Source organism: Cimex lectularius, unplaced genomic scaffold (genome assembly GCF_000648675.2).
Source record: "Cimex lectularius strain Harlan isolate CLEC.00 unplaced genomic scaffold, Clec_2.1 scaffold23, whole genome shotgun sequence".
Lineage (NCBI taxonomy): Eukaryota > Metazoa > Arthropoda > Insecta > Hemiptera > Cimicidae > Cimex > Cimex lectularius.
Genome location: NW_019392690.1, coordinates 1,122,281 through 1,141,640, shown reverse-complemented (window position 1 = coordinate 1,141,640; position 19,360 = coordinate 1,122,281). Strand labels below are relative to the sequence as shown.

Sequence of the window (19,360 nt, the reverse complement as noted above, 5' to 3'; positions counted from 1 at the left end):
TATTTAAACTAAATATATTTTCTTTGTTACAAAACATGTACGGCATGAACATGTAGTTCTGCTACTCAGATCTCACTATTTTATAGAGTTTTTCCAGCCAGTTTTCTTCTCTTTTTGAAGAAAATAATGAAACCTAAGGCAATTGAAATTTCATCATCAGCAACTAAACAACATCAACAATTTAATCAATTATTAATTATTTGTTTTATTTTTACTACTTTTGAAAACTGTGTTTTGGCATCCTTTTTCATAATCATGTACATTTCTGGATTCACTTTCTGGAGGCTACAATTTTGGAAATTGTAAATAAACATAAACCTCGAGAAATCCCTGAGACCAGTGGTGAACTGTACAAACTGAAAAAAACCTGAAGGAAAAACACATTTCGCCCTCATTCAACCAGTAGACTTGACCATAATTTTGTATGATACATTTTGTGAACGATGCGCAAAAACAAAAATTTGTAAATCACGTATAAACAACTATAATGATAAAATTTGAGTTGGTGTTTTCAACTTCAAATAGTTCTACAGTCTAGCATACTGGAGCTTGGAGGTACTCCAAATCTTTGTAGCTTCAAACCTCAATCAGGATAAATGGCTTGTTTCATCTCTGTAACTTTTTTACCAAATGAAGCAGATAAAATATCTTGAATTTTAAGAAAGATTTAGCCAAAGCTTTTGGCTGCGTTCACCATGATATGCTCATCAATAAATTGGAGGTGTTTAATTTACTCAAATTTTTTAGACCATATCTCTAGGGAAGACAATCTACAGAGAATATTAAAGATGGCAATGGATCTGCATAGTTGGCTTTGATAAAGACTGATAATGTGGGAATACTTCAAGGGAGCACATTAGGCCCACTATTGTTATTGCTCTATTTTAATTACTTTAGTGCCTCTGATTGGTTCATAACTAATTACACTGATGACTCCAGCTTTGTGGTTCGTGCTCCTTCAATTAAATACAGATGCAAATATAAACTGTGAACCAAGTATTTCATACTCACATAGTGTGCTATTCTTGTGTTAACATGTTCTTGACACCACAAGTAAAGACGACGCAAATAAAGGTTGAAACATTGGCTAAAAAATGAAAAGGTGTTTATTAAACAACCATACAGTATACTTATTTGTGGCAAGGTGGCCATTAGGCCATAATAGGGTGGGCGTAGAGACTAGATTTATAAATGTAAATATATTATCAAGTGCAGAATAGGCAGAAACCCTGTCTGAAACTCTCTTAGCACACAATTATTAGCCCATTTGCTTATAATTTTATAAATTAATCCTTCAAATATTTTCCTACTAACATTATTAAAGGAAATTCTCCTGAAATTTGACGTTTCATTTTTATCGCCCTTTTATAAGGTGGAAAAATAGAGTAGTATATTATTTACGTACGTGATTTAACTTTTATGAATGTTTGAATAGTGAAAAATAGTTAAAATTGTTAGCTGTCATAGATTAAACAACGCTTCTAAATTGTTATTAATTATGTTTCATTTAATTGTAATGCATTTAATTTGTTGAAGCTTTCTTTCAATGTGTCGATTTATTCTAGTTAAATTTGTGTTACGTGAGGGGAAAATAAGTAAATTGTAGTAGATTTGGTCGCAGCGTAACAGCAGGTAGAAGATTGATTTCCCCCGTAGGTATGAGACCTATGTCATGACGTGAGTCACTATCCACTGAGAAGTGAGGAGTGGGAACGGGTTGGGGAGTGGAGTAATGGATTTTCTACGGAGGAAGTGGGAACGGTTGGGAGAAGGGGATCGAGGACAACGTCGAGCAAACGGGGGAAAGCCCGTTGAAGTGGGGGGGCCTCGACAGTATTCTGATTCTCTCTTCGTTTATCACTCCTTGTCCGTGCTCATCGTTCTCTTTTTACCTTCGCCTTAGCTTTGATATCGTTTTGCAGGTTCATTTTTAAAATTCGGTAAGTTTTTATTACAACGCCTCAAAATTGTCTATGATTTCCAGGCACGAGTAAACTGGAAAGCGGAGTAAAACGCGTGGTCGGAAACCCACGGCGGTCGGCTTCCACCTCTACCCGTTTATCGGGCGACGTACGTACTCTGTATTTTACCTTTCTCACACAAGCACGAACGTAGAAACCATTATTTCTATATTGAAATTAATTAATTTTAATATTTAATAATTTTCTTGTTAAATTTGTGTAAGTATGCATGCGTAACGGTAATGTATTGGTTTTTCTTTGAAAGGCTGGGAGAGGTGGTAGTGGGAGTTGAAACGATACTTTTCATGTTTTAATACTTTTAATGTTTTCCAACGAGGCTTAATACGAACAACACTCAAATTATCTCAATTAATTTTATTTTAAAATGCATATTTTTTAACCCAGGTTAAAATATGCATTTAATATATTTATTACACTTAATTAATTATTCAATCGTTACATCACCAATGTAGAAGTTGGTCTGTTGCAAAATATGTTTTTTGTCCGGAAGAAACTGTTTTAAGCTGTCGCATAATTTAATTTGTCGATTACACAAAAATATATACGTTTATATACGAAAGATCAATCGTGACAATATTTTTTTTTACCCCCTCCTCTATACATGTGTCAACTTGGCGTATTTTGACGCGTGCAAAATGCGTTATATCACGTAAAATGTTCTTCATTTTTTGGAAGTATAAAGTTCAAAAGACATTACATTTGGAAGTTAAAAAATAAATAAATATTTAATGTGAAATATGAATCACTTATGTATGCACTAAGTAGTTGATAATATTTGAGCTTCGTTTGTAACCAGCAAATAACCTCCTTGTGATTAAATATTTATGTATTGAAGTAAAGTAAGTATTTCGGCCTGCCCACTTACTTACAATCCATACAGATTTATTGTCAGTAAAAAAATCCAAATATAAGTATAAATTATAGCAATGAGCCTTCGTTTGTAACCGGCAAATAACCTCCTTACGATAGACTTTTTGCATGAGTTGTAATACAGTATGTAACTCGGTTGTAGTGAGTGAATTTTGGTGAGCAATTATATAAAGTTCCCTTATTCACTTTTCATCACTATTTTGAAGAGAGTAACATATATCCCACTCATGCCCTCCAGGTTGATTTTATGAATTAGGCTTATGGATCATGCTCTTGACACCAAGGGTGCTAATTTCAGCACACTAATTCAATTTTATCCAAAATTCCACTTATACAAATTCATACAGATTTATTGTAAGTAAAAATCCAAAATTTAAATACAAATTATAGCAATGACAAATGCCTTTGTTTGAAACCAGCAAATAAACTCCTATTGATAAAGTTATATATGTAAAAATAGAAATATATTACCAAAAAAAATTTTCACAATCAGGCTTGGCCCCTTTATAGAGAGTATAACAATAGAAAATAATTAAATAAAAAGGTTACAAAATATAAGGAATAATAATTAATAACTAAATTTGTATAATAATATTGACATAGTTGAATGAAGGAGTGAGGTAGGTATAAAGGAAAATTATAAAAGATCAAAGAACAAAAGAATAGCTACATGATCATGTTGAGTTAGTTTGATCAAATCAAGGATCGTTAGAAAATAAAAAATAAAAGCTTCATGCCTGAAGGGCCAAGGGGTGGGCAGGATATGCCGTGGAAGGTAATTCCACATACGCCCCCAGCAACTCTAAATGAATTCATTGGATCTATGATGCAAGTTTTTCATAATATTTAAAGTGTGGGAAGAATTAAAATCAAATATAACGAATAAGTATGAAGGGGCAGAGCTTATTTTTGATTTTAAATAAGTAAATAAAGGATCATAGTTTAAGGTAATCAAATAAATTTATACCCAGAAGGTATATGCCATGTGCTCTTTTCCTTGTTAACTTAATACAAATCTTGTTCAGTGATTAAAAGGTATTCTAATTTTTTTTAGTAGAAATGTTATTAAGGGCAAAAGAGTAGATAGTACTGCAGTAAGTAAAAACGGTCAAATAAGTGTTTAGACTAATCTAAGTTTTAGCGTCGGAGAGATAAATTTATATTTCTAAAGTGAATTTAATGATCAATTCAACCTTCTAGCAATAAAGCCTAAATAATCATCCCAAGATAATTTGGTATTAAGTCACACAAGTATTTTTAACTGGTTAGAAAATGGTATTAAAGAGCCATCAAGAGTAATGCGAAAAAAATTCTCAGTTGGCAGATGTGTGTTGTAAATAATTAAATTCACTAATTTCGTGGTCTGCTTGACCAATTAATATATTACAATTAATTAAGGTTTTTAGTTGAGATAAAAAAGTCAGTGGCATGAGCGGGATTCGAACCCACGATCTTCGGTTAGATACGCTGCTGCTCTACCACTTGAGCTATCGTGACTTCGATCCACTCGGACACTAACTTCCCATCTCAACCCCACCTTTTGAATTTTCCCTCCTTTTTTTTTTGTGCCATTTTTCAAATGTCGTGTAATCGGATTGGATTCTTGACAACAATTGAAATGGCCACGGAGAGCTTTAGTGAAGTATACTTCATTTCAAATCATTAAATTCACTTATTTCGTGATTCGCTTGACCAATTAATATATTACTTATTATTATATCAACTAAAAACCTTAATTAATTGTTGTAAAGAATTACCAATTGGGATTTGAGTGGGTTAAATTTGAGACCGTTGGTTGAAGCCAAATTAACCAAGCTAGAAAAATGGATTCAGGGATTAAATGAGGAAGACATTGTGTATAGATTTGGGTATCACCAGCATATAAATAAAATTTGGAGTAATTTAAACAAGAAGGGAGGTCGTTGAAAACAGGAAGGGTTCTAAAATTGCACCTTGAGAAATGCCAGACTTAACAGGGAGGTCAGATGAATTTTTTTATAAGGTTGACAACTTGTTTACAGCCTGAAAAATAAGAGGATATTAACAAATTGAGGACGAAAAACCAAACAAATTTTCAAGTTTCCAAATAGGCAAGTTATGGTTGACAATTCCGAAAGCATTGAAAAAGTCGAGCAGAACCAACAGAGTGCATTCGTGAATATCCATGTCAACTCGTATATCTTAACTAATTTTTAGTAAGGCCGGTTCACAGCTATGTTGATGTCGAAAACCAGATTGAAAAGGTGAAAGCAGTGAATTAGTATCAAAAAAGTTATTAATGCATTTAAACATAATGATTTCTAGAGCTTTAGATAGTGAAGGTAGAGTACTTATAGGGTTGAAAATCATTTGGGAAGATGGTGATGAAACTTTAGGAAAGGGTAAAACTTTCTTTTACGCAGAGGGAAAAGTTGATGAAGTTGAGGAGAAGTTTAAAATATGTGTTATATATTTAATGGTGAATGAATAAAGTATAACAATTCAAATATAAATACAAAATATAGCAATGGCAAAAGCCTTCGTTTGTAACTAGCAAATAACCTTGTGATAAAATATTTTCTTTCAATACTTAAAAGAAAGTAAAATATAGCCATAGCTGTTTACCAGTAAAATATTCAAATATTTGATTTGATTTTTTTGTTAAATTTTATCGACGTTATTACAGTGCCAGTTGTGTGTTTGGTTGGTAAACATATAAGGTCTGGGACAAAAACATAGCCCACCTTAATATTTTGGGAGTATGTTAAATTTTGTAGTTTTCATTAATTTTTAAAAATCACAAATAACCTTTTTGTCATATTTTAATTATCTATATTTATTATGTCAGATTAATTATCTGCCAGTAAAATAGTACTTGGAAATAATTAAATATTAATTTTGGGGTGGACAAAAATATATCACATCTTCAGAACTTAAATAAAATTTAAAAAACTTAAAACGAATGACCAAATAATTCTAATACCTAGTATAGTCTCCTAATATCTTTCTCCAGCCTAGTTTGCTTCAATTTGGAAGGTTGTAGAGGGGATAAACATCCTCAAAAAACATTTTTCTTCCCGTTCTTCTTGGATCACTCATTTCATCTCTTCTAGTTCTGGAACTGGCTGCAGCCTTCATAAACGACTCTAACAAGATGTCCCATGACTTTTTTCAATTATATTAAAATCTCGGAATCCATTAGTCATGCCAAAACTTGATTTTTCTTTTTGAAAAAAAGGCTACCATTTTCATTGTATGGGCAGGAGCATTTTCCTTGTATAATACGAATTATTCTCTTCGTATCGTTTCTGTGTGCCTTGTTAATTAATTTTCTATTAATTCTAGATTTTGTATACTATTCATTCTACCAGAAGCAAAAACAATTTATATTTTCTTATTGTAACCGATGCCACCCCATACCAACACACTTCCTCAAACTACTTGCCTTTTCCAAAATACTATTTCTTCTTTCAGTTAGTCATGGAAATAATATGCCAAACCAATCAGAGACATTGAGGTCATTTTTTTTTAATATTTGAAAAACTATTTTTCTCTATTATTCCTTCCAGTAGGATATGGTCATGGGTGAAATGTTTATGGCATTCATCATGAATTTTTAGGGGTGGTATCCATTTCAGTGTCCTCCTCTTGTGCATGTCAACTATTACATTAGTTTACATTTTTTATGTTGGTTGACGCTTCAGCTCTCGTTTTTGTTTGTTTTTCCGTGCTGGTTAAAATAGATGGCCTGCCTTGTATTTTCCTTTTTCTGTAGCCTTTTGGATTATTTAAAAAGGTTAAAATGACTTTCCTGCGTTCTATGTTTCTTAATATTGATTAAAGTGATTTTCTATGAATTTTCATTCTTAATATTATTGTGTGTTCAGAAAGTATCAAAAAACTGGTACGAACCATTACAAATGTTTTTATCGACAGTAGCAACATGCAGAGTTTTATAATTTGGTACACAATTGGATTTAGCTTTTGTTTACAAACAACAGGTGTGCTATCTTTTTGACCCACCTCAAAGTCAATATTTAATATTATATCCAGGGATTAAATTGTACTGGCAATTGAGTAACAAAATTCAGTTAAAATTTAGCTAGAAAAGTCATTTATATTAAAAAAAACCTTCTTTTGACCTGGATGCTAAGTAGGTAATTAACTTAAACAACCTTAAACAAGTAGTATTGTCTAATTGACTAGTGACAGACCCTGCTTAGTAAGAATTTGTTTGACAGAGTAATAATTATATTTAATTTCATGGTCTGCTTGACCAATTAATATCTTTCAATTAATTAATATTTTTAGTTGAGATAAAAAAGTCAGTGTCACGAGCAGGATTCGAACCCACGATCTTTGGTTAGATACGCTGCTGCTCGACCACTTGAGCTATCGTGACTTCGATCCACTCGGACACTAACTTCCCATCTCAACCCCACCTTTTGAATTTTCCCTCCTTTTTGCCATTTTTTAAATGTCATGTAATCTATTTGATTCTTGGCGACAAATGAAATGGCCACGGAGAGCTTTAGTGAAGATATACTTCATTTTAACTTATTAAATTCACTAGTTTTTGTAGTCCGCTTGACCAATTAATATCTTTCAATTAATTAATATTTTTAGTTGAGATAGAAAAGTCAAAAGTCTCAGTGGCCATTTCATTTGTCGCCGACAGATAGCTCAAGTGGTAGAGCAGCGGCGTATCTAGCTGAACATCGTGGGTGCAAATCCTGCTTGTGACACTGACTTTTTTTATCTCAACTAAAAACCTTAATTAATTGAATTATATTTAATAATGATTGAATAAAAAATAAACTTTTTTATTGGCTTTTTGCCGTATATGGCATGAGGGGTCTCTACCATAAAAAGGGGCATACAAACTCCACGTCCTTCCAAACACCCAAATGCCTAATCCTTTGCTCCTACCTCACAGGAAGATTCTTTCAAGTTGCCCAAGGGTTGGACTGTTCCACAACAGATTGGCCTATTCCGACTACTGCCCTGTGGGAGTGGGAGTGCCACAGGGCAGAGGCTCGGACGAATCCTGTACCTCTTCTATATCAGATATCCCAACTACACTCTCTACGCAACATCTGTGTTGTCCCTGATTAGTGTAAAAAAATTATCACAATAATTAGCAATGACGTATAATTGGTGTTAACAGCACTAAAAAAGAGAATTAAAATAATTAGAAATTATATGGTATGATGAAAAATTGTTTCTTTTTTGACAAAACAATCATTTTGTTTTTACAGAAATGTCTCTTGGGAAAAAATGTGCGTATGCCACTTGTGGTAAATACAGTGTTCTTAATCCAAAAAAGAGTTTTTTTGAATTGCCTAATGATGAAAACCTGAAGGAAGGCTGGATTAAAAATGCAGGTACAACATAAAATAATACTGGCGAGTTCCTAAAAGTAATCAATTGTATCTTATTATTATTATTTTTTTTAGGTCTAAATCATATTGGAGAGAGTGAAAGTATATTTCTCTGTCAAGATCATTTTCGTAATATTTCTTTTGAAGACAGGAACAAAACAAAACTTGTGAAAAGCGCTGTACCAATCAAAGTGCATGAAAATAAGAAAACATGTATACAACAGGTATTTATTAATAACCATTACTGTTTTTGTAATTCTTTCTATTTATTACTTTAAGCTTTGTACATGCAAATATTGTGGTGTTTTGTTTTCTTCAATGGCAAATGTTAAAAGACACGAAAAAGAATGTGGCATCACATGTGTCAATTGCGGTTTAAGGTTTAAGGATAGCAATAACTACTCTAAACATAAAGAACAGTGCTTGAAATATGTAAATACCATTCTACTTTGTTATGACTATGTTTTTTAAATGATTTACTCCAACGGAAATTTATCAGGAACGAAAGAGGTGTATCGTCTCAAGATGTCTAAGCAATAATACAGGTTCAAACAATGAGGTCGTACCGACATTTCCACTGCCTGATGATTTATTCATGAGAAATACTTGGTTAGACGAGATACCCATTTGTACAAAAATGGTACCTCAAAAACGAACTTCTTTTGTATGTATAAAGCATTTTTCCAAAGATGATATAATCAAAGATGAAAAAGGTATTCATTTAAAACCAACAGCTATCCCAGGAGGTTTCAAATTATCATTGGGTAAATATGCTCTTGTAATTTATAAAATTAATTTGTAATTTTCATCACAAGGTAAATTTAAATAATAAATTATTGATAAAAATAACTTTTTAGGACAAGATAAAGAAATTGTGAAATGTTGTATACCAGGTTGTACTAGTAATCATGATAGTTATTTAATTAGCCCGCCAAACAAACCAGTCAGAACATTTCCATTTCCAAGGGATATTCAAGCACAAAAAAACAAATGGTTCATTGCTATATACAGTAAATTTCTCACCAAGATCTCAACAGGCTCTGTCTGTGTCCTGCACTTTAAGGATGATGATATTATACAATCTGGTGAACATTGGTTTCTTAAACATGCTGCAGTACCTTCTATTTTTGATATTAAGAGTAAGTCACTGGTGTAATTTTCAGTTGTCAGTTTTATTTTTCTTTTGCAAATATTTATTTAATAAATAATTCATCAATAATAAATAATTATTAAATAATAACTCAATATTAGAGTTAGTTACTGAGAATCAAGATATTTAAAATAAAAATGATTTTGAGAAAAGATTGACAAGAAAAAACGAATCAAGTTAGTCATATATATGTTTTTATGCTGTATATTGTATATATATATTTTTTTTTAAATTTATCATGTAAGTTAATTCTTTTTTCTATAAAAGTTTATTATTGCTATTCTGGTTTGTTTATAGGTCCCAAATCGGATAAGGGTTTACAGTGCTGTGTACCCAATTGTTCAACAGTTGCAAAACCCGGTATTGGATTTCATACATTCCCTACCCCTAATAGATCGACTGTGGAAGTACTTTATCAACAGTCACAATCCCGTGGAAACAGTGGTGTTATTTCAGACTTACGTCAAATTTGGTTAGACCGAGTTGGGCTAAAGGATGCTTCGCCTTTGACTGTAATTTGTACCAAACATTTTACAAAGAATGACTACATAAAAGGTAATTTTATCGCCAAAAGATACAAGTCTAATATTATTACACGCTGAGTATCAAAGTTTGTTTACACTACTATGTAAGAACTTTTTTTCTAATTTTATTACTCAGGGCGAGACGGATCATTGAAATTGGTCAAGTTGGCAGTTCCGACACAGGGGTTGCCAAAACCTTTTAAGCCATGTTTCTTATTTTCTGTTGGAAAGGTAAACATTTAAATATCTATATACTATCTGTACAACCAGGCGTTGCCAATGGGGGATAACAAAAAATTTTATTTTACACATTATTTTGAGTAGAGATAGATAGATAGATATATAGATATACTTTATTTACAAAATGAAAAAAATTTAGAGTTAAAAATAAAAAACAGTATTATTATGGCATGGTATTAAAACCATCAGCCAGAGTTCGGAGTGCATTACTATCCCAAGAATATGCATAATTATATAATTATAAGAAAAGGAGAATTTAAAATATCAACTTCAGAGGTTACAATTATTTACAGGATTTTCAAATTACAAGATTGAATTGCGATAAACTTTGAAAATAATAAAAATGACACTTCAAAGAACCAAAGCAAGGATTCCAACTCACAAAGGGTCCCCCACCGGCAAACAGAATTTGCATTTAGAAGCCCACAAACTAGAAATTATATGTATTATGACAAACAGAACAAAATAAAAAAACAAAAGACAAACAAAAAAGAAACAAAATAAGACGAACAGAATATTAATTCCCTACATTCCAATGTATTCATATCTGTAAAACCAGGCTTTCCGAGCAAAATCAACAAGACCCCGGCAATCGGAGCCGTTCAGAAGGGCTATGAGCTCTTCCCTCGTCAGAAAACCCTTACCCACATACAGATACCTCAATTTGTTCAGGACCGAGCATCTAGTGAGAAAATGAAATGCATCCTCAAGATCACCTGAGTTGCATAGAGAGCACACTGCAGTGGCAGGAGTACTCCCAACCCAAGGCCTGAAATTCAGGAACAACAACTCCCCTCGAATTTTAAACCACCAGCGGAAAAAAGAGAACGGGACATCATTTGCTGTAGCAGAAAAAACATTGCAAGGAGTTAGGGAATGATTCAACTCCTTGTAGAGTTGGAATCTATTTGAGTCCACGGCACGAGAAATACAACTCTCTCAATGACGAGCCCCGATAATATGAAGAAGATTGGAAAACATTTCAGACCACACTGCAAAATTATCCAAAGAGAACAGCCTCATTATACCTCTCCGCAAGAGAATTCCAGGATCTGAACCATTATTTTGAGTATATACAGGGTGTCCACTGTGCGTCATGTCCAGGGTGACAAAAAAAATGCAGTTCTGGTTGTTTTTGTTTTTGAGTATCTCGGGTGTCCTTTTTACATGGGCTGGCTGAATTTCTCTTGATCATATAATGTTATCGAGGGGGGGGATTTTTTAGTCTACTTTTAAATTTTTATCCCTTTTTTAAAATATTTGTTGCCAGGTTACTTCAGAGCCAGTTTTTAAATTTTAAATAAAACGTATACTTTTTACGCCTTTTTTTTTTGACATGAATGATGATGGATGATGTGGATATTTGGTTGGGGGGGGGGGTTTACTGTGCCCACATTTGAAAATTCCACTGATTGAGAATACCATTGGTGGTGAACTTGAATCATCAGTCCACAGGGTGTAAGGGAGAATATTTTCTTCCAAAATATGTTCGATCATGCGACATCTCCAATCCAAAAATCCAAAACCCTTCCAGTCTATCGAGTGGAGGAGTGTGGATTTTCGAGAACATAACAACAAAATGTTTAGTACTTCATCATAATGATGTGACTGGTTTCTTGATCACGTCTCCCCATATTGTATGCAACAAATTGCGGTTCACCCGGGAGTGATTGGGAAATTTCTGAGGTACAACTCGACTTCACGATGTGATGCATTTCAATGAAAGTATTACATGTCCCGATCTTGATGAGAAAAACGCACCTTTTGACTCATTTTGACAACATTTAACACATCTTGTTCCTGGAGTTTTTTGTATAATTGTTGTATTGTATATAATTACAATTCAAAACAATTTAATCCAAAACATAAAAATAATATTGTGTATTAAAATTTTAACTAAATACAATCAAACTTTCAAGTTTGTTCATTTAATTTATATACTCAAATCTAGCAATAGCAATATGTATAATCGAGATAATATGTAAAATAAAATTTTATTGTCCCCTGGGCTGGGTGATACAGCTTGTCTTTTAATAAATTCAGTTAATTTTTTGTATTGCTTGTTCCTTAAAGATCTCTTCTTTTTTCCCAATTTTAGGAAAAGTTTCATAACAAAGGAAAAAGTATAATGGTTAGTTAATTTATTATCTACAATTTGATTATAGCATAATCAATATAAATTTTTTGTTTTTTAGCAGTCTCATTCTGTAATACAACAGACAAATCAGGATCTCCCATGTTCTATTACATACTGCAATTCCCATTTGCTAAATTTACCGAGACGAATGGTTTACAAACTTCCAAAGGACATTACAAAGTGAGTTAATAATAAATAAATTAATCAGCTTGTGAAATAATAGGTTTTATTCTCATTCAGAGCACAAAAATGGGTTGACATTTGTGGATATCCACAGTGGATGTATCAGGGGTTCAAAGCTGCGAGGGAAACTGTTCGTATTTGTTCATTACATTTCAGTGAAAGTATGATAACACCGGAAGGAAGGTTGAAGTTCAATGCAGTGCCATCTATTTTTGATCCACTCGCCATTCCGGATCCTTTAGAAAAAGGTAAAACATTATCATTTCCTTAATTTTGTTATGAGTTCACCAACTATACAGACATCCAATTTCAAAATGCTGAACTTTTTTTTTTAATTGCATTGTTTTACAGATGTAGTTGTCGCTTTTGGTGATAACCAAACATGTACAAAAATAGTTGAAGAGATACCTACAACCGATCCAAATATAAATACCAGACTGATACTCCCGAAAAGTAGTTCAAGTAGTTCTTCTACATTCCCAGGTTTGACTTACATTTTTATTAAAAAAAAAAAAAAAAAAAATCTGTCGATTGATCACATTACCATAATAAATTTTAATTTTTTGCTGAAATAATTCAGTGGAACGTACTGGATAGACTTAAAATAGTTGCTGGTAAGATTAAAACTATCTTAAAGTTTGTAAGCTTGCTGGTAAGATTATATATAATTGTACAGCTTCTGATAATTTTGATCTTCCTTTTCAACCTTGCTGATTTGGTCTATTGGAAGCTTTTTTTTTTTTTTTTTAAATAGAATAGACCCAGAGCACTTAAGATGGTGTAAAGCTGAAACATGTCTGATAGACCAAATCAACAAGGATAGGTAAATCAAAATTATTCATAAGCCCTCGGAAAAATTTCAAATATTAGTTCGAGTCCGTAGAGTTTTTCAATAATTTGATTTTGTTTATTTAGTCATTATTGTTTAACACACATTGAAAAAGGAATAATTAAGGTGTTTTTAGTCATTAGTTTTATTTGAGATCTCGTATTTTTACAAGGTGTTTTTCTAATTTAAAATGGAGGGAAAATAGTGTGTTTTCTTCTTTTATTATTTTTTAAATTAAATTAATTTTTTTTTAAAATCTTCTGAAAGGGAAAACAGTTCAGACTGCTAGGAAAATCTGTGAGTATGGTAATGATGCTTTAGGAGAACCCACCAAAAGTGGTTTTCTTGGTTTAGAAGCAGAAATATCGAAGACCCGAAATGGTTGTCTGTCAAACTGTTAATTTCCAATCAAATTCAAGCTTTTGTCACAAATAACCCACACTCAACTCAAGACATCGCACAGACATTTAACCCATCCCGTATTAATAGAAAGAAGCGTTTCTACTATCTGAGAGCGGCTGGATATGTTTGTAGAAGCGAAAAGCGAGTTCCTTACATGTTGTCTGAGAAAATTTTATTGGACCAATGCTTCCCTCCTAAAACGTACTTGAAATTATGGATATTTAAAAAGATTGATAACTTGGGTTGAAAAGAAGGTAATGTGAAAAACCCACAGAGATTCACCTCAAGAAGGTTTTTTGGTGGAATTGGAAAAGGGGGTGCTTTGTTATGAGCTTCTTCAGTCCAACTTGTTAATTATATTGTATACCTTTCACCATTGGAGCAATTAAAATCAGCAATTGACCTAAAACGATGGAATTGACGTATTGCAAGGAGTTTTCCACCAAGATAAAGCTCGCCCTCGCATGTCTTTGTAAACATGCCAGAAATTGATGCAGCTTGGCTGGGTGCAACCCCACTCAGTTTGTCACTTATTCCGGGCTTTGTAAAATGATAAATGTGAAAAACTTTCTTAACTTGAGGCCTGTGAAAATTCATCGGTCAAAACACCTGATTATTTATGGGAAGATGGAATTACAAAATTACATGTAAGACGGCAACATATATTCGAACAAAATGGTTCATACGTTGTTGATTAAATTTATTTACAAGTACTTGAAATTTTCTCCAAATTTACCATTGAAAAATGGTATGGTCTTATTTTATGACCCAATCTTTATACATATATACATAATAATTAAATGATAAGAAAATTAATGTATCAGTGCATGTGTTGGTGTATTAGAAAGTTTTCTGTTTAATTTACATACCCTGTATAATTTTATATTATATCATATTTATATTGTATTTATATTATCTTTACATTATGTCGCAGGCAAATATGTGAAATGTGCAGTCGAAAGTTGTGATAACTATTTTGACGAGTCCAGAGCAGAATATTTAGGACAAAGCTATTTTACTTTTCCCGAAGATCCGGAACAGAGGTTAGCTTGGATCAATGCCATAAATAAACCAGGTAAGTTGCCACTTTTATTATTAATTTATTATTTAAAAAAAAAGTTATTCTCTACTTATATCATTACAGTTGATTGGGACCCTTCTCATTCTCGAATATGTTTTCGTCATTTCCATGGGATTTATGTGAAAGATGGAAAAATATTGAAAAATGCCGTACCATCAGTGTATTTGCATTCAAAAACTGTGTGTTTATTAATGTTAATCAATTATTTATGCTTATAATGTTAGCTTTTAAATTAAATTGTATTTCTATTTTTCATTTATTAGGAACCCTATCCAATTAATAAAGATGTAAAGGACAAACCAAACAAAGCACCGAATGGATCATGTAAATTAATTACATTATCATTCTTGTTTCACCTTCATAGACGTACTTGAATTTTTAGCGAAACGAAAATCATCGAACGTGACTAAATCGTGTGTAATGGTAACATTACCATTTAAAAAAACAGTTACTAAAGTGACGGATGATAAGACGATTGAAATTATTGAAATCGCTGATGAGGTTAAAGAACCACAAAGACAACCTCGTGGGAGAAAAAGATTAAAAAAACCAAGGGGAAGGCCAAGAGTCAACGCTGTATTGCCAACCAAACCTAAACGCAAGGTTGGAAGACCTAGAATACATCCGATATCGCCTAGCAGCAATTCCAACAAACTTAAAGTTGGGCGGCCAAGAAAAAAATTACTGTTAGATGATGATATCAACATGTAAGATTTAATCATTTTTACTATTTATGTATTAATTAAAAACTAAATTAATATTAATCAATTACTTGTAATATGAGGGTTACATTCCTAGTTTTAAGTATTTTATTTTTTAACAGATCTTTTTGAGGAAGAGGGAGGGACTGAAGGTGGGTGAGATAGAGCAAGAGTGACTAAGAGAGAGCGAGAGTGAGTGAGAGAGAGCGAGAGTGAGAGAGAGAGCGAGAGTGAGGCGAGAGAGCGATAGTGAGAGAGAGAGTGAGAGTGAGGCGAGAGAGCGATAGTGAGAGAGAGAGTGAGAGTGAGCGAGAGAGAGCGAGAGTGAGCAAGAGAGAGCGAGAGTGAGGAGAGAGAGCAAAGTGAGTGAGAGAGAGCGAGAGTGAGAAGCTAAAGCTAAATATTAAATTGTCAGATATTCATTTGCAGTGATGCAACAATGATGAACCTATAGTTTGTTCACCTCCGACAAATGACAACTTTAAAATTGTTATTTTAATTATTTGTTTTTAATATTCTTTCAATACATTATTAATATATTGGTATTTTTAGTGACACTTGTGCTGAGGAAAATGAGATTTCTGATTTTGCTTGGAAAGTAGAAACACAGATTGAAGAATATGAAAGTGACTTTAGTCTAAATAATCAAGCAGAAGAAGAAGAAGATCATGAAGAAGAAAAAGAAGAAGAGTGTAGGACAGAAGTACCTTGTGATATTAGAGACCAGCCACAGGTGGTGATAATAAAAGAAGAGCCTCAAGGCCCATCAGAATTTGAAGCATCTGAAAGTGCACTTTATGAAGAATCTCTCGTGCCGCCTTTAAAAAAAATAAAACTCGAACCTCAATCTAATGTTTATAATGCCCAAAGTGATGAAAATTTTGATAAAACGACAGGAAACAAGGACATTTTAACAGAGCAAACGTTAAGTAGTCAAATTAACGAGGAGAGAGCATATGACCTTTTTGAAAAGATCAATTCCAGCCAGCGAGACGATGCTCAAACCAACACAGCAAGTGAAACAAAAATGTTGGACGATGAAGAAATTTATATTACTGGAAGATTCAATGAGGACACAAGTGCAGTAAGAACGGATTCAAAGACTACAAATTCATCTAATGTTTTAACATATGATTCTTTAAGTACTGATATTACGTTATATGAAACAAAATCAGAAAAAAAATTATTTACACAACTATTAGACAATGGAGAAATTATTGAGGAAGTTGTTAATCAATATATGGGACAAGATCCAATTACTATTAAAGATTCATTAAATACAAAAAAGCTTGAATTAAACAGAACTTTGAATTTAACTGGCCCAGGCCATGTTATTGGTGACAATTCAGAAATCTTCTTTTCAGAGACAAATTTAAGTGCTACAGATGGTTCAGTAAATTATGGTCAAAAGGTTACTGATTCAAGTGATGAAGAATTTGATAGTTTTCTCGACACCGTTAAGACTGAATTTAATAAATTAGATAGCTTTCAAAAACGCCAATTTATGCATGAAATGAGAAGTAAATTTGAAGAATTGCTGAAAGGAAACAAATTATAAAATAAAGACAGACCGTTAAGTTTTTTCAAATGCAGTTTTCAAATATTCTTTGGTTGATGCTAGTGTAATTATAAAAGTAGTAAATATAATTACATAACTTCTAATTTTGGAATAATCGTGAAAACTAATATTTATTAAGTATTTAAAAAAAGCGGTTGTGAACATAAATTGTTTTTGTAAAAATAAATCCAATTTTGAAGTGATATATTGATTGGAAGTAGAAAATATTTGATATTGTTTGTATTTATGTATTTAAAAAAAATCTAAGATTGTTGTATATTTTTTTATGTATGTACTTAAGTGTATATAGCATGTAGCATTACAATTTAATGTAGGCTCTATGTAAAAATTGTATATTTAGAACATAAATACAACTTATTTGTTTTGTTGTTGTTTTGTAAATAGTCATCATAATTTTTTATTTTTTATTATTATATTTTATTTTTATTTTTTTAATTTTTTTATCATGGTTTTATCATTTTAATCTGAACTAGATTTGAAGATTTGTTTGTATCCGACTTAAGAAACAGAATGTGTAAAAATGAAGTGCAAGATGCAAACAAAGCTTAAAGCCTCCTTACATGTACATATCTTAGATATAGGTTTAGTTTTATAAACATAATAAAATAATAATAATAATAGTAAAACGTACAATAAAATATAAGAATAAAGGGTAACAATGAGCCTATGCTGGGATTGTTACTAGTCTGATTATTATTATTATTATTATTATTGGTCGTACAAGCCTATGGGAAATGTTTAAATTATGGAACAAAAAATCAAAATTCTAATTACAGAACAGGAATACATTTTATAATTTAATTTTTTTTGCGTACATTTAGCCTTACAAATCAAGTATTTTAAAAGGATAAATTAAAGCTTTGGATATCAATAGGATAGATTATTTTTATGAGTGAATGTTTGGAGACAGAGCATAGCGTAGCACTCAGAAGGGTTAAATGTTAGGGTGTGAAATGACCTTAGTCGTTAAAACGCCTTTAAAAATTAATAATAATAGTAATATTACATTTTTTTAAAAGATTAATTATTTATAATCAAATTATGAAACCACATTAAGAAAGAAATGTAGAAAAACAGTGGAAGACACACATGAGCACTTGCTGCTTTTGGGCGAAAGCCCGCGTAGGTGCCCCTTGTGCAGAGAAAGGTTGCTTGATATGTCCCAAATAATAGAGGTGTGTCATGCCTTGGCTCCATACAGAGAGCATGTAGGCATGCCGCCGGATTTAAGAATGGTTCTCGAACTTGGTACCGAGTTTCAGGGTCCCCTGGTCTGCTTTTTAGGGTAATTGTGCATTTTGTATTGTACATAACTGTCAAAATATGTTTTGTGTAAGGGTGAGTGTATTTATTAGAGTGAATGGGGAGGGGCTGATGGTAGTATCAGCGCTGTGTTTGGGTCGATGGTGGAATATTTATAAGAGTACCTCATCGGCCTTCCCAATTAGATTAGTTTGTTATTGTATGCAGGCTGATGGAGGAATTGAGTGACTCAATCTACTAAATAGAATGAGTACAATGTATATATGTGTGAATGTACTTATTTGTGTGATTGCGTATTGAATATGTGTTGTTATATTTCGCATGCACTTTGGGCTAAAATGATCAAGCTATTGGATGTTTTTAAAAACTTGGATGCCATGGATCTGAAAGCTAGTGAGGAAGCAGATCATACTACAGCACGGTGGGAGCAAATTAGCAAAAAAGCAATACTCCAGTTCACTCTGCAAAACCAACCAATGAACAATTTCGGGAATTAAGTTTTACTATCGGACACACTCTCAAAACTCTAGCAGTTATCAAAAAGAGAACTTCAATTTGAAAGAATAGGTCACTCGGACAAAAAATGGAAGAGGACTTAACCTCGTGCAGGAGTTACACAGTGGGCAGCCTTCAATGGAACCATCTCTCAGAAGGGGTAATTAAGGTAGATAAGTTTACATGTAAATTTGAAGAACGAATTTAAATTGGACAACTTTAAATTATTATTGAATTTGAAGGAAGCAAATTCCATAATCTTGCCCGTACAATAATGAAGTTTAAGGCTAAAGTCGATAAGGAAATTTAAGTGAAAAATTTTGTGTTACAACTTGAAAAATTGGTATCTGTAATTTAAGCTTGTTATTTGACGGAGGCCATCAAGGGCCCTATTATCGTGTATCAATACAGGTCAACAGTTAAGCGAAATTCGATTGTTGGGAAAATCCTTGATCCTGTTGGGCTGTTTTTTATCATCCAAGGTCCCAGTTTTTATTACATAACTTTTGGTAACTTTATTAAATATAGTCGTCAGATAGCTTGGCAGCTTCTTTTGCCTTTCCT

At 32.5% G+C, this 19,360-nt stretch overlaps 1 protein-coding gene across 7 annotated transcripts; it reads left to right on the top strand.

The window, feature by feature from the left end:
* The first annotated feature begins 1,796 nt into the window (after positions 1–1,796).
* On the top strand, positions 1,797–17,093 carry LOC106664082. Of its 7 annotated transcripts, XM_014389477.2 has the most exons (18): positions 1,798–1,922; positions 1,985–2,070; positions 8,090–8,215; positions 8,288–8,436; positions 8,492–8,644; positions 8,712–8,976; positions 9,070–9,351; positions 9,660–9,917; positions 10,023–10,117; positions 12,225–12,257; positions 12,322–12,443; positions 12,504–12,694; positions 12,798–12,929; positions 14,612–14,752; positions 14,822–14,937; positions 15,022–15,082; positions 15,141–15,465; positions 16,012–17,093. In XM_014389477.2, exons 3-18 carry the CDS (start codon positions 8,092–8,094, stop codon positions 17,015–17,017), a joined length of 3,453 nt encoding a protein of 1,150 aa, XP_014244963.1. In that variant the 5' UTR covers positions 1,798–1,922; positions 1,985–2,070; positions 8,090–8,091; the 3' UTR covers positions 17,018–17,093. The 7 variants fall into 7 exon arrangements, with proteins under 7 accessions (XP_014244982.1, XP_014244963.1, XP_014245009.1 ...); XM_014389496.2 differs by lacking the exon at positions 1,985–2,070 and having other exon boundaries at positions 1,797–1,940; XM_014389523.2 differs by lacking the exon at positions 8,492–8,644.
* Positions 17,094–19,360: the final 2,267 nt, after the last annotated feature.